This window comes from Lissotriton helveticus, chromosome 3_1 (genome assembly GCF_964261635.1).
Source record: "Lissotriton helveticus chromosome 3_1, aLisHel1.1, whole genome shotgun sequence".
Taxonomy (NCBI): Eukaryota; Metazoa; Chordata; class Amphibia; order Caudata; family Salamandridae; genus Lissotriton; species Lissotriton helveticus.
This window is the reverse complement of record NC_136061.1, coordinates 404,913,051-404,926,577: the sequence shown is the minus strand read 5'-3', so window position 1 is coordinate 404,926,577 and position 13,527 is coordinate 404,913,051. Positions and strand designations below refer to the sequence as shown.

Genomic DNA, 13,527 nt, shown 5'->3' with positions numbered 1-13,527 from the left:
CCGCTAGGCACCCGCCTCAACCAAAGGGGGTCAAAACGTCCGCTGCAAGGGCAATAAACCCTTACAATGGAGGCCAGCACAGGTCAATTCCCAGGTCAGAACTGCCAGTCTGGACCCCTTTCAGTGTCTCTCAACAGTGCCAACAAATCCGAAATGCCAAGTCTCCACTGAAGGTGCCCCTCCACCTTCGTATGGCTCCGGGAGTGTGTATGCAAGTCAACAGCCCCATTCCGAGGGGTCCCGCCGCCACTCGCAGCAGCCTGTGTTTCTCCACTTAGCTCTCACAAGGGCACCCAGCGGGGCAACCAGTCCTAGGTCAGTGCCCCCAACTTACAGTGTAGACAAGCCCCCACCAGTCCCGGCAGCCAAATCCAGCGCCTCAGCGGGCAGTTCAGGCCCCCGACACTCGCCGCAGGCACAGATACAGAGCCCCACAGGAGGGGTCACCTCCGCCGTAGGACCCGAGAAAAATCAGAGTCCTATCTCCTCAGTCTTTCGCTAGCGGGGCGCCCCCGAGGAGCGCAGCCAATGTTGTAAACAGGAGGGGGCCCCCGCGGCATCCCGATCTTACGCCGCCAGCCCCGCACACCGGCGCAAACAGGATCTCACTAACATCCTGGCTCCGGGTGTTGTTCGATTGGCGGCCGGCCACTCTCCTCAGTCGAGTCCCCGGCTCCACCGGGCCCGAACCGGGACAGCGCTCAGCTCTGGTCCCCGACCTTGCAGCGGGGCCGGAGTCGCCTCCGTGGGCACCGCTCACCCTCCGCTGAGCATTGGCAGAGTCAGCGTGCCAGGATCGACATCAGGATGGTAGGATGGGGTGTGGGTCCGGCGGAGCTGCGAACCTATGCGGCCATCTTGGGCGATCGCCTGGCTCCTCCAATTATTCCTCTTTTTAATATATGCTAAGTCTCGAGTACAATCATATATCTCTATTTATACTATTATCTTATTTGCCAGGATGTAGAACTTTATTGACTTTAGGATTAGCAATGATTGTTATCAACTCAGGACAATTGTGATTTAACAATAGTCTTAATATGTTGGACCGATATGACTGGGCTCAGTCTACCTATGAGTATGATATTACACATTTTTAATCCATACTTTGCACTTTATATTTGCACTTTAATAGTTTTTTGCACATATTGATTAGGATCGTTGTTCATGTTAAACAGTATTTCAATGGGACTAGAAAGACAGAAACATTATTTACCATGGGGATTTATCCCATGATGACTTTCGTGCTCAATGAATTCAGAAGATGTGGTTATTAAATATGTTGACATTTCTATTTTGCATATATTTGCTGCTCTGCGGGGTTTATGCTCCCGCTAGTGATTGGGGACAGAGGGTTTAGCTCAGCTATTATAGCGTAATGTTGCCACTTGTCTACGCGAATCAGGAATCTAACCTGGAATGCTTGTGCTGTAATGATTTGTATATTTACATTCAGCACTGCAAGATACATTAGCATTATTTAGGATACTTGAGCATACAAAATGGACTTATGTTTCATTTAACCCCGGCAGCAATAGCAATGCATTGCACATTATTGGCATATATTTGCATCTTTGCACAATTGATTGGCTATTTTGCACTGTGAAGTGACTGTCGAAAAATGTATTATTTTCCGCAAGTTAAATTGGATACAGCCACTAATGTTTTAGCACTGTTATTAACTGTTAAAACGTATGTAATCTGTCTTTTATTTCTATGTCATTTGACCAATGTTACCCAGTGCACAGACACTTTAAAAGTGGGTGGTGAATTTACTCACGTTGTCATTTGATCAAGGCTCCTTGGAGCCGAAACATTATGGTGACAGAGAAAGCACAAATCAAATAATTTGCTTCAGATTGTCGTGGTCCGTGTCCATACCAGCTTCCGAAAGGCAGAGATCAAGCTGCTGAAAACAAGCTACGGAGTTCCGTATATATATATATATATATATATATATATATATATATGCACCAAACAATTCCCACCACTTCCGGCGTGCGGCGAGGAAGGAACTCAGACCACCACAGCGAGTCAGGCAAGATGCAGATTTTTATTTGCGCTTCTTCTCCAGCCTGCAACGACGCGTTTCGGGCTTCAAGAGCCCTTGATCACATTGACTTGTAGTCCGTGAGGCGAAAGTCATTATTGCCTTTAGTAGGTCTGCGTGTGAATTTTAAAGTCATGCTTTTCATTTAACTCCAGTGTAATGATGCAATGAACGAACGCCTACTGGGGGGCTTGTTAATTAAATACAGCCGGAAATGAAGTGAAGCGACTCTGTGGTTTATTTTTAGCAGCCTCTGAAGAGGGGTCCTCGACCCTGAAACGCGTCAGGCATTTTAACGCTGTGAAGCAGGAAGGCATGCAATTGAAGGAAGGCCGGATGGTCCAGAGCATTGTCGAGTGCTTTGGCGAATGCTTAGGGCAATTTGTGATTGGAAATTTTGCACGGAGGCCCGTCCGTGGCCACTGCACCATCGCCTGTTGGAAGAAAAGCGACATCCAGCAGGATGAGGCTCGAGTCATTTTCCCTTTTGACTCGTGGGCACAATGCTCTGCATATAACGCAGCATGCTGAAATGTGACACGACCTACCAAGGTAATTAAATGAAAAGCATGACTTTAAAATTCACACGCAGACCTACTAAAGGCAATAATGACTTTCGCCTCACGGACTACAAGTCCCAGCAACTCCAGTGTAATGATGCAATGAACGAACGCCTACTGGGGGGCTTGTTAATTAAATACAGCCGGAAATGAAGTGAAGCGACTCTGTGGTTTATTTTTAGCAGCCTCTGAAGAGGGGTCCTCGACCCTGAAACGCGTCAGGCATTTTAACGCTGTGAAGCAGGAAGGCATGCAATTGAAGGAAGGCCGGATGGTCCAGAGCATTGTCGAGTGCTTTGGCGAATGCTTAGGGCAATTTGTGATTGGATATATATATATATATATATATATATATATATATATATATATATATATATATATATATATATATATATATATATATATATATATATATTTTTTTTTTTATTTATTTGTTTTCACTGAAAAAAACAAAGGTTACAGCAGAGGTCTTCAATCTGTGGGACGAGACCCCCAGGGGGGCCCTGGAGTCTTGGGAAGGAGGTTGCACAATTCTAGTCCCCACTTCCAAAACATGTGCTTTCCTTTTGGAAAAAGACAAACATCCGGGATGCTTCATTCCATAGTTAGAATGCTTCCGCTGAGGTTAGTTGAGTTTCCTGTGATGTGAAAAAAAGAGGCGGGGCAGACAGGTAAAAAAATCCTGCGTGCCAGGGTGCCTACTTGCCTGAATGAAATACAAAGGTGTACTAAGAGTTAATCTGCAAATGTAAAGGGCGCTTGGGAGCGGTTCTGGCTTCAATTGCTCAAATCAATCCAAGCATTGCGAGGGCAAAGATTTGTTTTTCTTTTGAGTGGTAGAACAAAGAGTTAACAAATAGGCTGTGGAGTACATGCTTTTAATCTTAATTTACAGAGCACTTACTATCCCTGAGGAGGTGTGGAAGGGACAGTTATGCAACACAACAAAACAAATTGATTATTTATGGTCTGGTATTACTAAACTCTAAATTTTACAAGCTCCATTTTATCCTAATACTATTTGCACAGTTTGTAGCAGAATATCTTATAATGTGTGTAACGCAAGTATAAAATAATGACATTCACGGTGCTTTCTGTCACAGGCTGTGACCTCGATGGCACTACAAATACACAAGTCACTATTCTCCACTGCACAAATCAAATTTAATTCTGTGGCTCTCTGGTTTCAGTGCTCCGTCCATCATCTCCTTGTGTTTGCTTTGTTTGCCCTAAGTTGGCAGGGTATGCCCAGACGTGGGTCCCTTGCTCACTTTGCCACTGGATTCAAGCTAGCCTGGCTGATGAAGGGTGTTACCCAGTAACCGGTCCCATGATGCTTGTTTCCGGTTCAGGGAAGACCTGGCTTGGCAGTTCAGACAAGACTGTTCCCATGAGGCACAGGCTCAAGACTGATTTGCATATAGCTTGGTCTGAACTGAGTGAGCAAAGTGAGCTAAAGAATGATGATGGATTCCACCCAGATCTGTGACTGGGGTGAGTGTCTGAAAAGTTTCAGCGCTCCGTCCGTTATCTCATTGTGTTTGTTTTGCTCACCCTAAGTTGGCAGGGTATGCCCAGACGTGGGTCCCTTGCTCACGTTGTCACTGGATTCAAGCAAGTAAGGGTGTTTCCCCGAAACCGGTCCCAGGATACTTGTTTCCAGTTCAGGGAAGACCAGAATTATCAATTCGGGCCGGACTGTTCCCATGAGGCACAGGGTCAAGACTGATTTGCATATAGCTGGATATGAACTGAGGTGGCAAAGTGACCTAAAGAATGATGATGGTTTCAACCCAGATGACACTACTGGCTTGATGTTAGTTGCGGTGTGCTCGGTGAATGTCGTTTTTTAAAACTGCATTAAGTTTTGTTTGTCTATTTTAAAATTGGTATGAAACCTTGTCCATTAAATTTTTAAAATGCACTAAGTTCTATTGTGAGGTAAAACGAATCAATTTAGAAACCCACGCACTATTTCACTGTTTATACTACCTCCTTTCCGGTTGATCCTTGGCCCCGGTCCGACGCAGCTTGTGCCGTTTGCTCGGAGGGCCCCCCTGGAGTCTGAAGCGCAGTTAGCGCTCTAGCTCCCTGGCACTTCATGCTATTTAGTGCAAGCCTATGCGTACGCGCTGGCGGCACGCCGAAGGTTCGCCAAAGGCAAGCCCGTCTGTGCCTGTCCACGCCTGGCCCGGGCTGAGGGCCAGAACCCCTGCTACTCCAGCTCCAAGGCTTATATCTTACTCCCGGGAAGACCTATGGGGGTTGAAATCTGATTCCAAACTCCAATGCTGCCCCAGGATCTACCTTATGATGGAGCCTAGTAAGTGCTCATATTGCGATCTCTGATTTTCTTTTTCTCAACTATCGTCTTGGACTTCACACATACAGCAAGAGCCTATTGTAGGGCTATGTTACTTAACAATCGCTCCTTAATCAAACATAACTTGGAGATGGATGAGTTGATCGATAGTCTTAAACTAGACTTAGCATTTGTCACAGAAACCTGGGCCAATTAATCTTCTGATCTGGACATAATATTAGCTCTTCCCCCAAATTTCCACATTACTAGAGCAGACAGGACATATAAACGAGGGGGCGGACTGGCAATTATCGCTAAAAATGATATTACAGTAAAAGCTTCTTCATTGGGTACATCGTCGGACTGCGAATTGCTTGAGTTTCAGGTCCTATTTAATCACAATGACTCATTGAATGGTCTTTTAATTTATCGTCCCCCTCAGCTCAGCGCCCGCTGCTTGATATCCTTACTCCATTTTTGGAATCCAGTATTAACCACGCAAACTATACCATCTTAGGGGACTTTAATTACCATCTTGAGAGCACTTTAGGTATTTGCAATGGTGACCTTCTTGAGGTATTGGCAGGGTTGAGCATGGAACAGCTGGTTAAAGAGTGTACCCACGATGCGGGTCACACTCTGGATGGTATTTTTACGTCCAATCCTACGATCAGCATTGACAAAATTCTTCCTGTGGTATGGTCTGATCATAGAACTATCACATTTACAATTAAAGCCTCTGCCCAATCAAATACAGGATCTGAGTTGCCCTCAACCTTTTCTTATTAAAATTGGGATAAAATTGATCGGGATCTTTTCTACACTTCCCTTCAAAAGAATGCACCTAATTCGGAGTTAGACATTGACCCAGCGGTCAAAAATCTTAGTGACTGGATCTCTCAGGTAGCTAATACAGCCACGCCTCTCTTTACTTCCTCGATAAGAAGGAAAAAAACATCTGAACCTTGGTTTTCAGAGACATTAAAGCTCCAGAAACAGTTATGTCGTAGGACAGAAAAACAATGGAGATCGAATTATAACATAGAGCTAAAAAAGAAATATGCACAGTCTTTGGCCTCCTACTAAAAGTTAATTAAGGAGGACAAAAGCAGATACTACTCGGATAAGATCTTAGCATCTAACAACTCCAGTAAAGAGCTCTTTAAGACAGTTAAAAAACTAGCCAAAATTCCAGAGAAAGGGATCTCGGGTAATAATGCAGATTTCTGCAATATTTTAGGCCAGGCCTTTGTTAACATAGTGCAAGTAGTTTATGACACATTTTGCAACATTCCTACTGAGCCTAATGTAAATACTGTTCTCTCAATGAACCCTTTGAATTTTTCCTTCACTCCACCCAGTAGGGACCAAATTATCCAAACCATTAAAGAAATCAAATCAGGGGCCCCTTCTGACCCTTGTCCCCCCAAAATGTATCAGCTCTGCCCCGATTAGCTTAGTACCCATCTAGCCGACTTGTTTAGGAGAATTATACATCTTGGAAAGTTTCCAATGGCATGGAAAGGAGCATCGGTGCTTCCCCTGCTAAAAAAAACCATTTGAACCCCGACGATGTCAATAACTATCGACCTATATCCCGAATTCCGTTCTGCTCAAAGGTCCTGGGGAAACTTCTTAATACCCAACTTTCCACCTTTATCTCCTTAAATAATTTGTTGGACCATTCCCAGAATGGATTTAGGGAAGGACATGGGACCGAATCTGCCCTATTTACAGCAAGCGAAGAGCTTAGGCAATCTCTCGATGGAGGCGGGAAAGCTGCCTTGAAATTGTTAGACTTATCGGCGGCCTTCAACACTGTCAAACATATTATCTTAATTTCGAGACTATCTGAACTGGGTGTTCACAGCCTGTCACTAACGCTCCTTCTATCCTATCTTGCTGAACGATCTTTTATGGTAGAAGTAGGAGGTACGAGCTCACATATTTTTAATCTGTATTGTGGAGTGCCTCAGGGCTCCTCTTTGAGCCCTACGCTCTTCAATGTTTATGTTGCCCCTTTAGCTGCCCTGATTAGACAGTATGGGTTTTCAGTAATCAGCTATGCTGATGACACACAAATTGTGGTGTCTATTACCAACAATGAAAGCGAGGTGGCAGATCGCTTCAACACCTGTATGGCATAGGTAAATAGCTGGATGCAATCTAACTGTTTGAAATTAAATGGCAGCAAAACAGAGGTTTTACTTTTGGGAAACAATCCTCTGAGCTGGTCGCCTAAATGGTGGCCTACTGAGTTGGGTGAGTGCCCCCAACCGGTCTCTAAAGTCAGAAATCTTGGGGTGATTTTTGATGATCGGTTAATTTTCGACAGTCAGATCAATGTCCTCACAGCAAGGTTCTGGGCCATACTTAAGCTGATTAGAAAGATCCAAGCTTTTATTCCCCCTGAGACCTTGAAAACAGTGGTAATTGCCCTCGCAATATCAAGGTTGGACTATGGCAATGCTCTGTATCTTGGGATCCAAAATCAACATCTGAGCAAGCTCCAACGCCTGCAGAATGCAGCTGCCAGATTAATCTTGAATATTCCCAGGCATGAATCAGTGGCCCAGCGATTGGTGGTACTCCATTAGCTACCTGACCGGAAAAGAATAGCTTTTAAGGCGCTTTGCATCACATTGAATGCACTTCATGGCAGAGGCCTGGCCTATCTGACCTCCAGAATAAAGTACTATCAGCTAGATTCATCAACGTAAAATCGGCTCGCAAAGGGCCAGATTCTGAGAATCTGGCCCTTTGCGAGCGCAATTTTTGCATTTGGGATTCATCATCCCAAATGCAAAAATTGCTGTTAAAGAATTCACATTTTTGCGAGGAATAGCATTTAAGGAATCTCTATTTGAGATTCCTTAAATGCAATTCAAGAAATATTTAAAAATTGCGATTTCGCAATTTTGGGCCGCTATTTACCGCGAAGTCAAACCTCGTGGTAAATAGCGGAAACTTAGAAAAATGCACTTAAGTTCATTTTTCTAAGTTCTTTGTTACACACACACATGTCCTTGGGGCATGTGTGTGTGTACTACCAGCGTTCAATATCATTTCAGGGGTGCAACAGGGTGTCCTTTGGACACCCCTGCACCCTTGAAATTGCAAAATCAAAATGCGAATCGTTAATAGCGATTCGCACATTGATATGTCTTCCCATTCATTCCAATGGGCCTTTAGGCCCATAGGGATGAATGGGGAGTTATTCCTTATTTGCGATTAGCAATTAGCTAATCGCAAATAAGAAAGCTGTAGGACTCGCAAAAAGAACTGAGATTTGTACATGAATCTCCTTTTGCGAGTCTGTAATAGCGATTCCTTAATAATCGCTATTAGAGACTCGCAAAAGGGGACTTTGATGAATCTAGGGGATAGTTCCTTTGAGGAATCTTAGATCGGTTCATCAGACGTTGCTGCAAGCACCCAGATTCAATCAGGTTCGCTGGGGTGGCAGGTGCTTTCTGGTAAAAGTGACCAAACTCTGGAACCGCCTACCCATTACGATCAAAGACAGTCTGAACCTCATTATGTTCAGGAAATCTTTAAAAACCTGGCTCTTTCAAACAGACATTTAATGCACCAGCCTCTGCTCTTGACTTCGATCTTCTAGTGTTAGCGCCAAGACGCCTCCGGGCATTCGTTGCGCTTTATACGTTTTAAAATCAAATCAAATCAGATCTGTGAATGGGGCAGAGTGTCTGAAAACTTTCAGCGCTCCGTCCATCATCTCCTTGTGTTTGCTGTGTTCGCCCTAAGTTGGCAAGGTATCTCAGATGTGGGTCCCTTGATCACTGTCCCACTGGATTCAAGCTAGCCTGGATGATGAAGGGTGTTACCCAGAAACCGGTCCCAGGATGCTTGTTTCCGGTTCAGGGAAGACCTGGTTTGGCAGTTTGGGCTGGCCTGTTCCCATGAGGCACAGGGTCAAGACTGATTTGCATACAGCTGGGTCTGAACTGAGGTGGCAAAGTGAGCTAAAGAACGATGATGGATTCAATCCAGATCTGTGACTGGGGGTGAGTGCCAATGACACCAAGCTGATCCTCTCCCTCACAGACGAACCCACAGCCGCCAAGAGCAACTTCCACAACGGATGAAGGCAGTCACTACCTGGATGAAGGGCAGCTGCCTCAAGCTCAACTCAGACAAGACCAAAGTCCTCATCCAGGGCACCAGTTTCATCCCCCTGCTTGCGCATGCTCCGTCTGCTTTGTAAGATCTTCAAGTGGATCGCCACTAAGCCCAGGAAAACAGTCACTCATGCGCTCATCAGCAACAGCCTCGACTACGGCAATGCACTCTATGCCAGCACCACCCAGAAGCTCCAGAAGAAACTGCAGAACATCCAGAATGCCTCCGCAAGACTCATCCTAAACATCCCACGTGGCAGCCACATCACTGACCACCTGAGAGAACGTCACAGGCTACCTATCAACAAAAGAATTACCTTCAAGCTCCTCACGCATGCCCACAAAGTCCTGCACAACGCAGAACTTGAATACCTCAACCACCGCTTCTCCTTCTACACTCCCGCCAGACATCTCCGCTCCGCCCAACAGGCCCTGGCCACCATCGCACGGATCCTCCGGAGTAAGGCTGGAGGAAGATCCTTCTCCTACCTCACTACCAAGACCTGAAACGTCCTGCTGATTCACCTCAGGCAAGCACCATCGCTGCCGCAATTCAGAAGGACCTCACAACCTGACTCTTCTACTGAACCGCAGATCCACCCCCCCCCCCCACAGTGCCTTGGAGACCCTTAAGGATGAGTAGTCGCATTTCATAAGAATCCTGATTGATTGATTGATCCTGTGCGTCCCTATAAATACAAGTTTGGATTGTCCTTAATATTTCAAAACTACTGAACGGATTCCCACCAAATCACAAAAAGGCACTTCCCTGGACCAACATCTACCTTACTACCAAATTTGGTGTAATTCCGTTCAGTAGTTCAGGCTGTAGCTGAGTCTAAAGGTCCTATGGGAATTAACATGGGAAACACATGTTTTTGACCACACCCTTTTTCTCAGATCACCCCAAAACTTTCCTTGCGCCAATGGATCACCGGGGCACCTATTTTGGAAAATGTTGTCAAGATTCATCAAATGACGCAGAAATATAGGCAAGTAAAAAAAAGATGCATTTCCTATGGAAACCAGGCATTAACGATAACTACCTACTGGCGACTGCCAGTTGGTTATATATCGACTGTCATTTGATACAACTACATTCTATAGGCAAGGATGAAGAACAAAAATGTTTTTAAATGTTGTTGGGATTGTTTGTCATAGAAAATGAGGTAAAATAAATTTGTCTTTCAGAATTTTTATCTCATGAGGTGTCCAGTGGAGGGTATTATTTACAAGTACTCAAGAATAGTATGATTGTTTTTTTTTAATATATACAATAACAACTGAGGTGTAATTGTGGATTGAAAGTTTGTGATAGATGTGTCCCGCTAGATCCTTTCTTTTTTTGTCTTGATAGTCCATGCTGTAGAAGGTTATATTGGCTCGCCCCTTGTTTTCCGGTATATATAGGCCCTAACACAAGAAATAAAATGCCCCCTTGGTTCCTGATTGGGTAATAATAAAAGAGCAATAATTGGAGGCAGTGCCCCCTTTGCCACTAGACTCTAATGGGAGATTACCCATATGCCCCCATTAGAAATTACTCCATTAAAAGCACTGCATCTGCCGCATCACTGATAGCTATTCCCCTGTTACAAGCTCTAAAGGTAAAGATTTCTAAAATTGTACTTAAAATGACTCTGTTGTGCAGCTCTGTACTCATATTTACTTGGTAAACAGATGTTGGCTACCTTCAGGCATTTTTGCACAGCCTAATGTTCAAGTGGTGCAGAACTGCTTGAGGGACATTCAGCAACGGCTGTGCATCCAACTGAGAATGCTCAATGGACATCCAGCCTGCGCCAGTCAAAGGATACTTAGTCAAGGACACCGAGCAAGTAGCCACAGCCACTTGTAATGAAAATGGGGCCTGCAGAATCCTCATTTGTAAAAGAACTAAGTAGCTGTGGTGGAGCACTGCTAGGCCAGGTGAAGTGCTGAAAATACAAAAAGACCTGTGTCAATGCTTCCTTCCAACCACTCAAATCCATTTTAGAAATGGAAAAGCATTTAAATGACAAACTGGAAAGATGACTTCAAAATAAGTGCAAAAGAGGACTGAATTTAGTAAGCACTTTTGAAACACTGGTTTCAGTTATACCTTTAATGTTATTGATGCCAGAAACCGGTCCTAGGATGCTTGTTTCCGGTCCAGGGAAGGCATGGCTTGGCAGTTCGGGCTGGACTATTCCCATGAGGCAAAGGGTCAGGCACAGGGTCTGACTGATTTGCATATGGCCATATCTGAACTGGGGTGGCAGAGTGGGCTAAAGAACGGTGATGGATTAAACACAGATCGTTTGACTGGGTGTGAGTGTTTGATTGGTTCAGATGCTCCGTTCATCACCACCCCCTTTTGTACCGCTTTAATGTTGTTGAATCTTACGGCCTTGCAAAGACATCCAAGGCAGTGCTCCTCAAGGTCCTATAACATCTGGCACTGTAAATGGTGCCCATACTTTACAAACCTTTGTTATACTTACAGGATCTTAGCATAAGCTCTGGTGCTGGTCACATAGGTCATGAAGAGCTCTCTGTCCACTACAGGAATATCATCAACATACACTGCCTCCCCAGTGGCTTGTTTGATAGCAGACAAGTGTGGGATGGGACGTCCAACAGTATCTTCTGCTGGCTGATTTGAAGGTACCTCCTAGAGACAAAAGAAATGTTTCCATATCATGCAGCGTGGTGCAATATCTGACAAGCACCCACTAAAAGATTGCAAACAAGAGGCTCACATTTCAAGGCAAAAAAGTATTAAATACATACGATGGTGCGTTTCTATGACATGTTTATCAATTAGTTGATCTGGTACTCAGAAATGTTAGCACTTTTGGAGAACAGAGAAGATGTTTTGTAATTTCATTTTTTATTATAATTTAACAAAAGGCACAACTTTTTCCAGTGGACACAAAATATTGAGGGGATGTAGACCGTGTGCTCTTCATAATAACGTTATTTAAAACGAATCCCTCCAATCTTTCTTTCAGTTTTCAAAGTGTTTGTTGCCTAGTATAGTGTATCCTAGCTTAGTTCCTGAGTAGGCTCTCATATCTTCCTTTTTGGTGCTTCTCCCACCAGGATAAGAAGAACAAGTCACTTGCCTTTGGCAATACTCTTTCTGGTGGATACTTTATACCCCTTGCACCAGACTATGGGGCCGATTAGGATGGAGGATTTTCCGCCTCCTCCGGGCCGGCGGAAGCCACCTCCGGCCCGGAGGAGGCGGAAAATCCTCTGCGGAGTCACCAAAGACCCACCGCCGCATTACGATGGCTGGTGGGTCTTGGTTTCCGTCCGCTGCTTTTCCGCCGCGGTCGGATTACAACTGCGGCGGAAAAGCTCTCATTTGGCTGGCAGTGTCTATCAGACACCGCCAGCCAAATTAGGATGCATTTGTAAACATGGTTTCCGCGGCGGTTTTTCCGCCGTGGAAAAGCATGTGTACTTTTGATTTTGGGGGCCCGTTGCGGGCCCCCAGGGTGTAGGCGGGTGGGGGGTGCACATGGGGGGTACCTATGGTACCCCTCAGTATTTGCATGCACAAAGCGGCAGGCACCGCGCGGTGCCTGCCGCTTTGTGCATGTAAATGTTAAACATGCACTTTTAACATTGCAGCGGGTGCTGCTTGAAGCAGCACCCGCCGCAATGTTAAATATCCAGGATGTGACCGCCAGGGTGGCGGTCACATCCTAATTTGCACGGAGGGACCGCCGCAGCCCATGCGGACGGTCCCTCCACCTCTGGGATGGCGGACGGACGCAAGTCCGTCCGCCATCCTAATCGGCCCCTCTATGTGTAAGCTTTTCAGAGCAATATTCCCATGCACTGCTGGATGGCACCATGTGCCTCCGTGCTGGCTTTGTACTGCCTTGGAAGTGATGGAGAGGAGCTGGATATAAGCACCATGCTTGCGTGCTGTTGCCAGTTTCTTGCTTAACTCTTTTCAAGCCTTCAGATATGGAATGTAAAACATTTGTCAGTACCAGTGTGCTGACTTCTAACTTGTGACCTTTTTAGATGGTAAGAAAAGGCCACTCCACAGAATGAGGAGGTGGGAGGGCAGCGAGGAATCTCCGATTAGATAGAGTGTCTACCAGAAAGAACATCACTGAAGGTAAATAACTTGTTCTTCTGATGGATACTTGAATCCGCTGATTCCTCACATGGTCTTTGTAGTGGAGTGAGACCAAAACGTCTTGCAGGACCAAGCGGGCTAAACACCCTTCCCACTGGACCTGGTTGTCAAGGCAGTAATGCTTCTTGAATGTGTACACAGTAGCCCACATCACAGCTTGGCAGATGTCTCTTCAGTTTGGCACTGGATTCCCTGACCCAGAATAATCGATTGCGCCGATCATTACACCTATGAATGCCTTAGATGCATTGACTAATTGTGAAACAAATTTCATCATAGTGAGGCAAAAAAGATCTTGTAAACATGGATTGCAGTTGCACTCAGACAAAGAA

The 13,527-nt window shown here is 45.2% G+C and overlaps 1 protein-coding gene across 1 annotated transcript in view; it reads right to left on the bottom strand.

Moving 5' to 3' along the window:
* Nucleotides 1-13,527, bottom strand: part of LOC144822537 (aldehyde oxidase 1-like) — a 661,088-nt gene that overhangs the window by 419,508 nt on the left and 228,053 nt on the right. Inside the window, exon 17 of the mRNA XM_078680183.1 lies at nt 11,538-11,707. Coding sequence (XP_078536309.1) covers nt 11,538-11,707 — 170 coding nt within the window. The remainder of the gene's footprint in view (nt 1-11,537; nt 11,708-13,527) is intronic.